Genomic DNA, 17,492 nt, shown 5'->3' with positions numbered 1-17,492 from the left:
CCCCACAAACATTCACAAACCACAAACATTCACTCACCTCAAACATTCACTCACCTCAAACATTCACTCACCTCAAACATTCACTCACCTCAAACATTCACTCAAACATTCACTCACCTCAAACATTCACTCAAACATTCACTCACCTCTAACATTCACTCCCCACAAACATTCACAAACCACAAACATTCACTCACCTCAAACATTCACTCACCTCAAACATTCACTCAAACATTCACTCACCTCAAACATTCACAAACCACAAACATTCACTCACCTCAAACATTCACTCACCTCAAACATTCACTCAAACATTCACTCACCTCAAACATTCACTCAAACATTCACTCACCTCAAACATTCACTCAAACATTCACTCACCTCTAACATTCACTCCCCACAAACATTTACAAACCACAAACATTCACTCACCTCAAACATTCACTCACCTCAAACATTCACTCAAACATTCACTCACCTCAAACATTCACTCACCTCAAACATTCACTCACCTCAAACATTCACTCAAACATTCACTCACCTCAAACATTCACTCACCTCAAACATTCACTCACCTCAAACTCCTGCTCTGAGTCCAAGTCCTCACAGCCAAGGGCAATAATCCAGTCTGAGAAAACTTTCGAATTAATTTTTTGAGTTGGCTGAAAAGTTTCGTTGATTTGACCTTTCTTTAACCTTGGGGAATGTCCTTGGCTACTTTGGAATGTTCTAGAAGGTTTGTCCTGTCTTTGACTGCGCGTCTTGTATCGCCCTACCTGGGGGGAGCGGAAGGCTTGACGAATTTTGGCCAGTCTTGATCGTTCTCTAGAGGAGGGCGTCAGATCATCCCCCACCCCCGCTAGCCGGGGGTGCAGGCTCTCCACCCCCGCGAGCTCACCCGGGAAGTTGGAGCCCCGGGCCGACTCCGGCATGTACGGCTCGCTGTCAGTGGAGGTCTGGGGGCTCCAGTCCGCCGGCTGGGGGCTGGGCTGGGGGCCCCCGTAACTGTGTCTCTGGGCTGGCGGGGGTTGGGGCGCCGGGTATGTTTTCTTAAGGGCTGCACGAGGGTTGCCGTTCAAGAACAAATCAGACGTCCTAGACATTGGGTTGTCCTCTGTGTCGTCATTCGTCGTTAACGTGACGTGGCAAGCGACGTCACAGCCGTACGCCAGCGACGGATCAGACTCAAACCGATGGAAAAAAGCCATGCTTGACCCTGCTTGACCTTGCTTGACCTTGCTTGACCCTGCTTGACCCTGCTTGACCCTGCCCTCTCACGGCCGTGCCTCAAGCACAAACATCTCTACATTGTCAACGGAACTTTTTAAAGACACTCCATACTTTTGACATTGTCAACGGAACTTTTTAAAGACACTCCATACTTTTGACATTGTCAACGGAACTTTTTAAAGACACTCCATACTTTTGACATTGTCAACGGAACTTTTTAAAGACACTCCATACTTTTGACGTTGTCAACGGAACTTTTTAAAGACACTCCATACTTTTGACATTGTCAACGGAACTTTTTAAAGACACTCCATACTTTTGACATTGTCAACGGAACTTTTTAAAGACACTCCATACTTTTGACATTGTCAACGGAACTTTTTAAAGACACTCCATACTTTTGACATTGTCAACGGAACTTTTTAAAGACACTCCATACTTTTGACATTGTCAACGGAACTTTTTAAAGACACTCCATACTTTTGACATTGTCAACGGAACTTTTTAAAGACACTCCATACTTTTGACATTGTCAACGGAACTTTTTAAAGACACTCCATACTTTTGACATTGTCAACGGAACTTTTTAAAGACACTCCATACTTTTGACATTGTCAACGGAACTTTTTAAAGACACTCCATACTTTTGACATTGTCAATGGATTTTTTAAAGACACTCCATACTTTTGACATTGTCAACGGATTTTTTAAAGACACTCCATACTTTTGACATTGTCAACGGATTTTTTAAAAACACTCCATACTTTTGACATTGTCAACGGAAGTTCTTAGTATGGGATTGATTGACACTCAAAGATTTCCTTATTGCCAAACCTCATATTTCCCCTACATGAAAACAAAAATTGGGAATAGGATGAACTCATTGGGAATGGGATGAACTAATTGGGAATAGGATGAACTAATTGGGAATAGGATGAACTAATTGGGAATAGGATGAACTAATTGGGAATGGGATGAACTAATTGGGAATAGGATGAACTAATTGGGAATAGGATGAACTAATTGGGAATAGGATGAACTAATTGGGAATACGATGAACTAATTGGGAATGTGATGAACTCATTGGGAATAGGATGAACTAATTGGGAATAGGATGAACTAATTGGGAATGGGATGAACTAATTGGGAATAGGATGAACTAATTGGGAATGGGATGAACTAATTGGGAATGGGATGAACTAATTGGGAATAGGATGAACTAATTGGGAATAGGATGAACTAATTGGGAATACGATGAACTAATTGGGAATGTGATGAACTCATTGGGAATAGGATGAACTAATTGGGAATAGGATGAACTAATTGGGAATGGGATGAACTAATTGGGAATAGGATGAACTAATTGGGAATGGGATGAACTAATTGGGAATGGGATGAACTAATAATTCACCAAAACTTGACATATTTATTCCAATGGTAAAACCTATTTGTAAAAGTTTGTGTAGACTATCATTACTTTGTGTAGACTGTCATTACTTTGTGTAGACTGTCATTACTTTGTGTAGACTGTCATTACTTTGTGTAGACTGTCATTACTTTGTGTAGACTGTCATTACTTTGTGTAGACTGTCATTACTTTGTGTAGACTATCATTACTTTGTGTAGACTGTCATTACTTTGTGTAGACTGTCATTACTTTGTGTAGACTGTCATTACTTTGTGTAGACTGTCATTACTTTGTGTAGACTGTCATTACTTTGTGTAGACTGTCATTACTTTGTGTAGACTGTCATTCCTTACAGGTGTGACATGTAACTTACAGGTGTGTCATCTGACTTACAGGTGTGTTGTGTAACTTACAGGTGTGTCGTGTCACTTACAGGTGTGTCGTGTAACTTACAGGTGTGTCGTGTAACTTACAGGTGTGTCGTGTAACTTACAGGTGTGTCGTGTAACTTACAGGTGTGTCATCTGACTTACATGTGTGATGTAACTTACAGGTGTGTCGTGTCACTTACAGGTGTGTCGTGTAACTTACAGGTGTGTCGTGTAACTTACAGGTGTGTCATCTAACTTACATGTGTGATGTAACTTACAGGTGTGTCGTGTCACTTACAGGTGTGTCGTGTAACTTACAGGTGTGTTGTGTAACTTACAGGTGTGTCGTGTAACTTACAGGTGTGTCATCTGACTTACATGTGTGATGTAACTTACAGGTGTGTCGTGTCACTTACAGGTGTGTTGTGTAACTTACAGGTGTGTCGTGTAACTTACAGGTGTGTCGTGTAACTTACAGGTGTGTCATCTGACTTACAAGTGTGTCGTGTAACTTACAGGTGTGTTGTGTAACTTACAGGTGTGTCGTGTAACTTACAGGTGTGTTGTGTAACTTACAGGTGTGTCGTGTAACTTACAGGTGTGTTGTGTAACTTACAGGTGTGTCGTGTAACTTACAGGTGTGCTGTGTCACTTACAAGTGTGTTGTGTCACTTACAGGTGTGTCATCTTACAGGTGTGTCATCTGACTTACAGGTGTGTCGTGTAATGTACAGGTGTGTCGTGTAACGTACAGGTGTGTCGTGTAACGTACAGGTGTGTCGTGTAACTTACAGGTGTGTTTGCCTGTCCTAAATTCAAACCTTTCACTCACCCACCTGTCGTAAATTCAAACCTAACGTCAAAACGTTGCCTTGTATTTCCTAGCCCTTGTATGTCCAACAACTCTTACACTAAAGTTGTATTTCCTAGCTCGAACAATCCAACAACTCTTACACTAAAGTTGTATTTCCTAGCTCGAACAATCCAACAACTCTTACACTAAAGTTGTATTTCCTAGCTCGAACAATCCAACAACTCTTACACTAAAGTTGTATTTCCTAGCTCGAACAATCCAACAACTCTTACACTAAAGTTGTATTTCCTATGCATCGCTACGTCCAGTTGTTTGATCCGAACACTCGCCCCATCCACTGCAGGGCCCAGAGGAAGAAACCAAGGAAAGATAAGCACACAATCAATGAGATCACATCCACTGCTCCATCCTGCCAGAATGACCGCCCCTTAGATCTGGGGAGACGATCGTCTTGAGACCTGTGTCATGCGCACTACACACTGACACGGGCGACACAGCAAGCACAGCTAACAGGTGGAGGGCGGGGGGAGAAACCGGTTTATGGTGGAGGTGTTTTCTTATCTGTATCGGGTAGGGAGGGGGGGGGGAAGGGATGTTTTTGTCTAGAAACAAGTTTGAAAGTGACTAAAAATAGAACAGCCCGCTGAATTAGATATGTGTTAAAGTTCGAACAGAATAGTTAACTAGCGGTAGAGACCATCGCAATCTTGTGCTCAGCTGAATCCGTCGTTTACTTGTCAGACGTCACTCTCCTAGTTGTCTGACACATTCAACATTAGACAACCATCTAGAAAACCATCTAGACAACCATCTAGACAACCATCTAGACAACCATCACATTTTGATTTTACAAAGATATTATCCCCGGCCTGATACACAATCAATTAATTGTTATTAATCAGTTAGTCAGTATCGATCAATGAGTTAGTATCGATCAATGAGTTAGTATCGATCAATGAGTTAGTATCGATGCTTACGTACAGCGAACAACTAGTGCACAATATAGGGGCAGCGATAACCCGTATTTGACAGAATAGTGTTGTCATTTCTTTTAATTAACGTAGGATGCTCTAATTATTTAATTAGTTAATTACTGCGGATGGCCGTATCTACGGCATTAAGGACAACTCCCACAACACAGCATACAACCCCCACATCACAGCATACAACCCCCACATCACAGCATACAACCCCCACATCACAGCATACAACCCCACACATTACAGCATACAACCCACACATCACAGCATACAACCCCCACAACACAGCATACAACCCCACACATTACAGCATACAACCCCCACATCACAGCATACAACCCCCACATTACAGCATACAACTCCCACATTACAGCATACAACCCCCACAACACAGCATACAACCCCCCACATCACAGCATACAACTCCCACATCACAGCATACAACCCCCACAACACAGCATACAACCCCCCACATCACAGCATACAACTCCCACATCACAGCATACAACCCCCACAACACAGCATACAACCCCCACATTACAGCATACAACTCCCACATTACAGCATACAACCCCCCACATCACAGCATACAACTCCCACATCACAGCATACAACCCCCACAACACAGCATACAACCCCACACATTACAGCATACAACCCCCACATTACAGCATACAACCCCCACATTACAGCATACAACTCCCACATTACAGCATACAACCCCTACATTACAGCATACAACCCCCACATTACAGCATACAACTCCCACAACACAGCATACAACCCCACACATTACAGCATACAACCCCCACATTACAGCATACAACCCCCACAACACAGCATACAACCCCCACACATCACAGCATACAACCCCCACAACACAGCATACAACCCCACACATCACAGCATACAACCCCCACATTACAGCATACAACCCCCACATTACAGCATACAACCCCCACATTACAGCATACAACCCCCACATTACAGCATACAACCCCCACAACACAGCATACAACCCCCACAACACAGCATACAACCCCCACATTACAGCATACAACTCCCACATTACAGCATACAACCCCACACATTACAGCATACAACTCCCACATTACAGCATACAACCCCCACATTACAGCATACAACCCCACACATTACAGCATACAACTCCCACATTACAGCATACAACTCCCACATTACAGCATACAACTCCCACATTACAGCATACAACCCCCACATTACAGCATACAACTCCCACATTACAGCATACAACTCCCACAACACAGCATACAACCCCACACATTACAGCATACAACTCCCACATTACAGCATACAACTCCCACATTACAGCATACAACTCCCACATTACAGCATACAACCCCCACATTACAGCATACAACCCCCACAACACAGCATACAACCCCACACATCACAGCATACAACCCCCACATTACAGCATACAACCCCCACATTACAGCATACAACCCCCACATTACAGCATACAACTCCCACATTACAGCATACAACTCCCACATTACAGCATACAACCCCACACATTACAGCATTCAACTCCCACATTACAGCATACAACTCCCACATTACAGCATACAACCCCCACATTACAGCATACAACTCCCACATTACAGCATACAACCCCCACATTACAGCATACAACTCCCACATTACAGCATACAACTCCCACATTACAGCATACAACTCCCACATTACAGCATACAACTCCAACATTACAGCATACAACCCCACACATCACAGCATACAACCCCACACATTACAGCATACAACCCCCACAACACAGCATACAACCCCCACATTACAGCATACAACCCCTACATTACAGCATACAACTCCCACATTACAGCATACAACTCCCACATTACAGCATACAACCCCCACATTACAGCATACAACTCCCACATTACAGCATACAACTCCCACATTACAGCATACAACTCCCACATTACAGCATACAACCCCCACATCACAGCATACAACCCCCACATTACAGCATACAACCCCCACATTACAGCATACAACCCCACACATCACAGCATACAACCCCCACATTACAGCATACAACCCCCACATTACAACATTAAAGACAACCCCCACATTACAGCATACAACCCCACACAACACAGCATACAACCCCCACATTACAGCATACAACCCCCACATTACAGCATACAACTCCCACATTACAGCATACAACTCCCACATTACAGCATACAACCCCCACATTACAGCATACAACCCCCACATTACAGCATACAACCCCCACATTACAGCATACAACCCCCACATTACAGCATACAACCCACACATCACAGCATACAACTCCCACATTACAGCATACAACTCCCACATTACAGCATACAACCCCACACATTACAGCATACAACCCCCACATTACAGCATACAACTCCCACATTACAGCATACAACCCCCACATTACAGCATACAACCCCCACATTACAGCATACAACCCACACATCACAGCATACAACCCCACACAACACAGCATACAACCCCCACAACACAGCATACAACCCCACACAACACAGCATACAACCCCCACATTACAGCATACAACCCCACACATCACAGCATACAACCCCCACAACACAGCATACAACTCCCACATTACAGCATACAACTCCCACATTACAGCATACAACCCCCACATTACAGCATACAACCCCCACATTACAGCATACAACCCCCACATTACAGCATACAACCCCCACAACACAGCATACAACTCCCACATTACAGCATACAACCCCCACATTACAGCATACAACTCCCACATTACAGCATACAACCCCCACATTACAGCATACAACCCCCACATTACAGCATACAACCCCCACATTACAGCATACAACCCCCACATCACAGCATACAACCCCCACATTACAGCATACAACCCCCACATCACAGCATACAACCCCCACATTACAGCATACAACCCCCACATTACAGCATACAACCCCCACATTACAGCATACAACCCCCACATCACAGCATACAACCCCCACATTACAGCATACAACCCCCACAACGCAGCATACAACCCCCACATTACAGCATACAACCCCTACATTACAGCATACAACCCCCACATTACAGCATACAACCCCCACATTACAGCATACAACCCCCACATTACAGCATACAACCCCCACATTACAGCATACAACCCCCACATTACAGCATACAACCCCCACATTACAGCATACAACCCCCACAACACAGCATACAACTCCCACATTACAGCATACAACCCCCACATTACAGCATACAACCCCCACATTACAGCATACAACCCCACAACACAGCATACAACCCCACACATTACAGCATACAACTCCCACATTACAGCATACAACTCCCACATTACAGCATACAACTCCCACATTACAGCATACAACTCCCACATTACAGCATACAACTCCAACATTACAGCATACAACCCCCACATCACAGCATACAACCCCCACATCACAGCATACAACCCCCACATTACAGCATACAACTCCCACATTACAGCATACAACTCCAACATTACAGCATACAACCCCACACAACACAGCATACAACCCCACACATCACAGCATACAACTCCCACATTACAGCATACAACCCCCACATTACAGCATACAACCCCCACATTACAGCATACAACCCCCACAACGCAGCATACAACCCCCACATTACAGCATACAACCCCTACATTACAGCATACAACCCCCACATCACAGCATACAACCCCCACATTACAACATTAAAGACAACCCCCACATTACAGCATACAACCCCCACATTACAGCATACAACCCCCACAACGCAGCATACAACCCCCACATTACAGCATACAACCCCTACATTACAGCATACAACTCCCACAACACAGCATACAACCCCCACATTACAACATTAAAGACAACCCCCACATTACAGCATACAACCCCCACATTACAGCATACAACCCCCACATTACAGCATACAACCCCCACATCACAGCATACAACCCCACATTACAGCATACAACCCCCACATTACAGCATACAACTCCCACATTACAGCATACAACTCCCACATTACAGCATACAACCCCCACATTACAGCATTCAACCCCCACATTACAGCATACAACCCCCACATTACAGCATACAACCCCCACATTACAGCATACAACCCCTACATTACAGCATACAACCCCCACAACACAGCATACAACCCCCACATTACAACATTAAAGACAACCCCCACATTACAGCATACAACCCCCACATTACAGCATACAACCCCCACAACACAGCATACAACTCCCACATTACAGCATACAACTCCCACATTACAGCATACAACTCCCACATTACAGCATACAACCCCCACATTACAGCATACAACCCCCACATTACAGCATACAACCCCTACATTACAGCATACAACCCCCACAACACAGCATACAACCCCCACATTACAGCATACAACCCCCACATCACAGCATACAACCCCGAGAATTGTAGGGCTTCCCACTTATCAATTATGTACACCAAACCAAGTTAATTATAGAAGCTAAGACTGGTGGGCTTTTTTCAGTGGACAATTCTTGTGACTTGTTGCATGTTGTAAGTTTTATGTCCCATGTTTTGTGACTTGTTGCATGTTGTAAGTTTTATGTCCCATGTTTTGTGACTTGTTGCATGTTGTAAGTTTTATGTCCTATGTTTTGTGACTTGTTGGATGTTTGAAAGTTTTATGTCCCCTGTTTTGTGACTTGTTGCATGTTGTAAGTTTTATGTCCTATGTTTTGTGACTTGTTGGATGTTTGAAAGTTTTATGTCCCCTGTTTTGTGACTTGTTGCATGTTGTAAGTTTTATGTCCTATGTTTTGTGACTTGTTGGATGTTTGAAAGTTTTATGTCCCATGTTTTGTGACTTGTTGCATGTTGTAAGTTTTATGTCCCATGTTTTGTGACTTGTTGGATGTTTGAAAGTTTTATGTCCCATGTTTTGTGACGTGTTGCATGTTGTAAGTTTTATGTCCTATGTTTTGTGACTTGTTGGATGTTTGAAAGTTTTACGTCCCATGTTTTGTGACTTGTTGCATGTTGTAAGTTTTATGTCCCATGTTTTGTGACTTGTTGGATGTTTGAAAGTTTTATGTCCCATGTTTTGTGACTTGTTGCATGTTGTAAGTTTTATGTCCTATGTTTTGTGACTTGTTGGATGTTTGAAAGTTTTATGTCCCATGTTTTGTGACTTGTTGCATGTTGTAAGTTTTATGTCCCATGTTTTGTGACTTGTTGCATGTTGTAAGTTATATGTCCCATGTTTTGTGACTTGTTGCATGTTGTAAGTTTTATGTCCCATGTTTTGTGACTTGTTGCATGTTGTAAGTTTTATGTCCCATGTTTTGTGACTTGTTGCATGTTGTAAGTTTTATATCCCATGTTTTGTGACTTGTTGGATGTTTGAAAGTTTTTTGTTCCATGTTTTGTGACTTGTTGCATGTTGTAAGTTTTATGTCCCATGTTTTGTGACTTGTTGCATGTTGTAAGTTTTATGTCCCATGTTTTGTGACTTGTTGGATGTTTGAAAGTTTTATGTCCCATGTTTTGTGACTTGTTGCATGTTGTAAGTTTTATGTCCCATGTTTTGTGACTTGTTGGATGTTTGAAAGTTTGTGTCTGAGGTTAGGTGTGACGTCAGAAATCTAGTGGCCAGATTTAGGCAGGACTCAAAGTTTCCAGTTGCCGGTTGGTTCAGTCAAAAGATAGACGACATGCTCGGGTGAGATTGTTTGGAGAATGGAGGGAGGGAGGGGGGGGGGGGTCAGAGGATTCTGAAGAAAAATAGTTGTTTGAGGGTTCAATCAATACATTTGATTACACTTACACCAGTCTTTAAGATATGTTATACACGGCCTTACACATCCGAGACCGCCTTACACTAATGATTGTGTTATTTGACGATTCATTGAAAAATTTGTCCTAAATTTCCGATCGAAGATGATGCGCCGAGTTCTATTACTGTCATTGCTATCACCCATTGCTATCATCCATAGCTGTCATCCATAGCTGTCATCCACTGTTGTCATCCCGTCACGTGTGCTCTCCTACACTCCCTCCATCCACCAGTCCCTCCCTCCGTCTGTCTGCAGGTTGGTTATCTAAAACGGTTTCAAAGTCAATTGGATGTATAGGCAGGTTGAAAACGTATCCAATTCAACATGTCATCTGTTGATGGTTGAAATGTTCAAATTCCTGACAGCTGGTTGGTGTTTGGGGAAATGAATCACCTGCTGTTCTCAAAGACCTTTATTGATTGCAAGTTTCTTTTATTTTACTTGCTTCCTCTTTCGTGCTCTCTCATCAACGATCGAAACTGGCATTTCTCACCGACCAACTTCACCTTGGTCAAGACCCGAGGAAACTTTTGACTTAATCATAAGCTCATTTCATTCTGAAGGAATTCATGACAATTTCTTATCAAAAGTAATACATTTCCGCTGTATTATACGCACATTGTTTGCGTTCATTTGGTGTGCACATTATACGCACATTGTTTGCGATCATTTTGTGTGCACATTATACGCACATTGTTTGCGTTCATTTGGTGTGCACATTATACGCACATTGTTTGCGTTCATTTGGTGTGCACATTATACGCACATTGTTTGCGTTCATTTGGTGTGCAATTGTTTTTAGCTATGATATTCTATTGTATTAAAATTTTCAAAGTAATGAAAAATAAAGCGGGGAGGGTGGGTAATCTCCCCTAAGCTTTCTTGTACATTCTTATACTGGCCGTTTCGTGGTTTAGGAAATATTTTACTTTTCCATGCAATATCTATACGCAAAAAACGACATTTGAGAAAATGTCTAATATCTTTCTATGTAACATGTTCAAACGTAAACTATAACTCTTTCAATGAAGAGAATTTAGAACATAGAATTAAATCTGCTTACAAATTTCTATAAAACAGAGTCATTTTTACAAGCTTTTAGTTAACTCACTTCCTCTGTCGACAGTCTGTCGACATTCTGTCGACAGTCTGTCTGTCGTCAGTCTAGATGGAAACGCAGGAGTGAAAATTCGGACAGTTCTACTTGACCGATACGATTCACAGTTGGCACGTGGGTCAAGACATGAAGACAATGCAATCTGAATCTAAATTTGACTTAATTGGATGCCTAATTAATTTTTTATGAATTAATTAAAATTTGGACCGAATTACTAGGCATGTCTATCCAACCACACCACATACGTCATCACGTTCAATCGCTGCGCCATCACCTTCAGTAGGCGCGCCATCACGTTCAATAGACGCGCAATGGTTTTTAGTCATGTAACACTATTGTAAATAAAACATGTAAAGTACTGAAAAAAAATTCATAAAAAACGTTTTAATAACAAGCTTTTATGTAATGATGCACTAAAAAATAGAAAATAAATTATACACTACTATTTAAATTACTATAAAGAAAAGCGTGGGTCTCTTCTCAAATATTGGTAAAGGTATCCAATAGGTACTAAAGTACTAAAGTGGCCCACGCTTTTCTTTATAGTAATTTAAATAGTAGTGTATAATTTATTTTCTACTTTTTAGTGCATCATTACATAAAAGCTTGTTATTAAAACGTTTTTTATGAATTTTTTTTATTACAAGCTTTTATTTAACTCACTTCCTCGTCAGTCTGTCGTCAGTCTAGATAGAAACGCAGGAGTGAAAATTCGGACAGTTCTACTTGACCGATACGATTCACAGTTGGCACGTGGGTCAAGACATGAAGACAATGCAATCTGAAACTAAATTTGACTTAATTGGATGCCTAATTAATTTTTTATGAATAAATTAAAATTTGGACCGAATTAGTAGGAATGTCTATCCAACCACACCACACGCGTCATCACTTTCAATAGCTGCGCCATCAGGTTCAATAGCTGCGCCATCACGTTTAATAGACGCGCAATGGTTTTTAGTCATGTAACACTATTGTAAATAAGCATGTAAAGTACTGAAAAAAAATTCATAAAAAAACGTTTAATTAACAAGCTTTTATGTACTAATGCACTAAAAAGTAGAAAATAAATTATAGACTACTATTTAAATAACTATAAAGAAAAGCGTGGGTCTCTTCTCAAATATTAGTAAAGGTATAAAATAGGTACTAAAGTACTAAAGTGACCCACGCTTTTCTTTATAGTTATTTAAATAGTAGTCTATAATTTATTTTCTACTTTTTAGTGCATTAGTACATAAAAGCTTGTTATTAAAACGTTTTTTTAAATGAATTTTTTTCCCTAGTGCTTTTCACATACTGTAATTTTAATGCAATTAAATTGAGTATACAAGGATTGGACAATCGGTTTTGTGAATGAAAAAAGGCCTCCGTGCCTACTATTGTTACCGTCATTAAATAAATTGAATTGAGTTTGTGTGTCTGTTTTGTGTAGGTGTGTTTTGTGTGGTTGTGTTTTGTGTGGTTGTGTTTTGTGTGGTTGTGTTTTGTGTGGTTGTGTTTTGTGTGGTTGTGTTTTGTGGGGTTGTGTTTTGTGCTTTATTCTTTTAGTGGATGTTGTTTTGTTTTGTGTTATGTTTTTTATGCACGTATCTGTCGTTTAATTCATTCATTGCTTTTTTTTTACATTATATATATATATATATATATATATATATATATATATATATATATATATATATATATATATATATATATATGTGTGTGTGTGTGTGTGTATATATATAGTGCTACCAGCCAAGGGAAATAACCCAAACCATATTCGGTTGCTGGCCCCGTCAGACGGCGATGTGTGACGTCAGCGATTGTTACAGTTTTCCATGCCACGTCACCTCTCGGCAGTAGAGCATCATGGGTAAGCAAATAACGACGTTTGTCAAAATATATATCCCTAAACCCAACTCTAAACCTAATACTAACCACAACCAACCATAACCTTAAACACTAACAAAAAAGCACACATAGCCATAAACAAACAACCACAAACACTATAACCGACAAAGACACTCCCCAAAGTTTCATTGGTGAACGGTGTCAAACCGCATTCGACTTGTATACACCGTATATACAGAAAAAATCACATTGCACCCAGGCGGGGTGACGCCTATCCGAAATTATTTTTTTAATTTCCGCACAAACCTCCGCGGGGGTATTCGCAAGGTTTCCTGGCGATCTGATGAAATGTGTAGCAATGGAAGACTTAACCAAGAGACGGATAGGCAAGCGTGTAACTTTCCTTAGTTGAGGGCTTTACGTCCCACATGACGGGCTACAGATGCCGTTATGGAGGTCCCTGCATGACATACAATGGAACGATCGTTTGGTGCCACACAAAAGTGATAACATTCAAGGGCAGTAACCAATACTTACAGGTAGTGAGAGTAAAGTCTCTAGAGTTTGCTCCCCTGGTTCTGCGAGTTGGCTGAACATGTCGCCGTGAGTTGCCTGGTGGGACTTGAAAAATCTGGCAACAAAAGGCAAAATATAATTGGGAATTGTTGGACAGACACGTTTATGTTGGATTAGAGTTTAGATTAGGGTTAGGGTTCGGATTAGGTTTTTTTTGTTAGGGTTAGGTTTGGATTAGGGTTTAGATTAGGGTTAGGGTTTGGATTAGGGTTTTTTGTTAGGGTTAGGTTTGGATTAGGGTTTAGATTAGGGTTAGGGTTTGGATTAGGGTTTTTTGTTAGGGTTAGGTTTGGATTAGGGTTTAGATTAGGGTTAGGGTTTGGATTAGGTTTTTTTGTTAGGGTTAGGTTTGGATTAGGGTTTAGATTAGGGTTAGGGTTAGGGTTTGGATTATGGGTTTTTTGGTTAGAGTTAGGTTTGGATTAGGGTTTAGATTAGGATTAGGGCTAGGGTTAGGATTAGGGTTTTTTGTTAGGGTTAGGTTTGGATTAGGGTTTAGATTAGGGTTAGGGTTTGGATTAGGTTTTTTTGTTAGGGTTAGGTTTGGATTAGGGTTTAGATTAGGGTTAGGGTTTGGATTAGGTTTTTTTTTGTTAGGGTTAGATTTGGATTAGGGTTTAGATTAGAGTTAGGGTTAGGATAAGGGTTTTTTGTTAGGGTTAGGTTTGGATTAGGGTTTAGATTAGGGTTAGGGCTAGGGTTTGGATTAGGGTTTTTTTTGTTATGGTAAGGGCTAGGATTTGGATTAGGGTTTTTTGTTAGGGTAAGGTTTGGATTATGGTTTGGATTAGGGTTTGGATCTTTTGTTATGGTTAGGGTTTAGGTTTTTATGGTATATCTTTTACCTTGGGTTAGGGTTAGGGTTTAGGTTTTTATCTTCTACCTTGTAATATCAGGAATTTTGCTCATGTAAATTTTGTAACAGTTCCAAAAATCTTTGTGAAAAACTTGACCTGTAGAGAAGGTTGAAGGTCAAACATCGGCAATATTACACCCACATTCATCTACACAGTCAAATGCTGCCACACACATTTATATGCTGCCACACACATTTATATGCTGCCACACACATTTATATGCTACCACACACATTTATATGCTACCACACACATTTATATGCTACCACACACATTTATATGCTACCACACACATTTATATGCTACCACACACATTTATATGCTACCACACACATTTATATGCTACCACACACGTTTATATGCTACCACACACATTTATATGCTGCCACACAAGTTTTATATGCTACCACACACATTTATATGCTACCACACACATTTATATGCTACCACACACATTTATATGCTACCACACACATTTATATGCTACCACACACATTTATATGCTACCACACACATTTATATGCTGCCACACAAGTTTTATATGCTGCCACACAAGTTTTATATGCTGCCACACAAGTTTTATATGCTGCCACACAAGTTTTATATGCTGCCACACACGTTTATATGCTACCACACACATTTATATGCTACCACACACATTTATATGCTACCACACACATTTATATGCTACCACACACATTTATATGCTACCACACACATTTATATGCTGCCACACAAGTTTTATATGCTGCCACACAAGTTTTATATGCTGCCACACAAGTTTTATATGCTGCCACACAAGTTTTATATGCTGCCACACAAGTTTTATATGCTGCCACACACATTTATATGCTACCACACACATTTATATGCTACCACACACATTTATATGCTGCCACACAAGTTTTATATGCTGCCACACAAGTTTTATATGCTGCCACACAAGTTTTATATGCTGCCACACAAGTTTTATATGCTGCCACACAAGTTTTATATGCTGCCACACAAGTTTTATATGCTGCCACACAAGTTTTATATGCTGCCACACACGTTTATATCGACTCTACAAAATTAACTGACCAATAGTTGACTGCTGGCTATTCCACGTCTCCAACAAAAGTTCCATCTACAAAATACAGGGACAATATTAGGACAAAATACAGGGACAATATTAGGACAAAATACAGGGACAATATTAGGACAAAATACAGGGACAATATTAGGACAAAATACAGGGCCAATATTAGGACAAAATACAGGGACAATATTAGAACAAAATACAGGGACAATATCAGGATAAAATACAGGGACAATATTAGGACAAAATACAGGGACAATATTAGGATAAAATACAGGGACAATATTAGGACAAAATACAGGGACAATATTAGGATAAAATACAGGGACAATATTAGGACAAAATACAGGGACAATATCAGGATAAAATACAGGGACAATATTAGGACAAAATACAGGGACAATATTAGGATAAAATACAGGGACAATATTAGGACAAAATACAAGGACAATATTTGGACAAAATACAAGGACAATATTTGGACAAAATACAAGGACAATATTAGGACAAAATACAGGGCCAATATTAGGACAAAATACAGGGACAATATTAGGACAAAATACAAGGACAATATTTGGACAAAATACAGGGACAATATTAGGACAAAATACAGGGACACTATCAGGACGAAATACAGGGACAATATTAGGACAAAATACAGGGACAATATTAGGACAAAATACAGGGACAATATTAGGACAAAATACAAGGACAATATTTGGACAAAATACAAGGACAATATTTGGACAAAATACAGGGACAATATTAGGACAAAATACAGGGACACTATCAGGACGAAATACAGGGACAATATTAGGACAAAATACAGGGACAATATTAGGACAAAATACAGGGACAATATTAGGACAAAATACAGGGACAATATTAGGACAAAATACAGGGACAATATTAGGACAAAATACAGGGACAATATTAGGACAAAATACAGGGACAATATTAGGACAAAATACAGGGACAATATTAGGACAAAATACAGGGACAATATTAGGACAAAATACAGGGACAATATTAGGACAAAATACAGGGACACTATCAGGACGAAATACAGGGACAATATCAGGACAAAATACAGGGACAATATTAGGACAAAATACAGGGACAATATTAGGACAAAATACAGGGACAATATTAGGACAAAATACAGGGACAATATCAGGACAAAATACAGGGACAATATTAGGACAAAATACAGGGACAATATTAGGACAAAATACAGGGACAATATTAGGACAAAATACAGGGACAATATTAGGACAAAATACAGGGACACTA

The 17,492-nt window shown here is 40.5% G+C and overlaps 1 protein-coding gene across 1 annotated transcript in view; it reads right to left on the bottom strand.

Moving 5' to 3' along the window:
- The window catches only part of LOC131934901 (uncharacterized), a gene marked incomplete at its 3' end in the record, with an annotated part of 72,881 nt that overhangs the window by 33,459 nt on the left and 21,930 nt on the right, over nucleotides 1-17,492 (bottom strand). Inside the window, exons 6-8 of the mRNA XM_059291159.1 lie at nucleotides 16,202-16,247; nucleotides 15,148-15,217; nucleotides 14,226-14,319 (exon numbers count right to left, since the gene is read on the bottom strand). Of these exons, the coding sequence (XP_059147142.1) occupies nucleotides 14,226-14,319; nucleotides 15,148-15,217; nucleotides 16,202-16,247 (210 nt within the window). The remainder of the gene's footprint in view (nucleotides 1-14,225; nucleotides 14,320-15,147; nucleotides 15,218-16,201; nucleotides 16,248-17,492) is intronic.

The sequence above is a fragment of the Physella acuta genome, unplaced genomic scaffold, assembly GCF_028476545.2.
Source record: "Physella acuta isolate Inbredline_101_S28 unplaced genomic scaffold, ASM2847654v3 ptg000120l, whole genome shotgun sequence".
NCBI lineage: Eukaryota > Metazoa > Mollusca > Gastropoda > Physidae > Physella > Physella acuta.
This window is presented reverse-complemented; position numbering and strand designations above follow the sequence as displayed.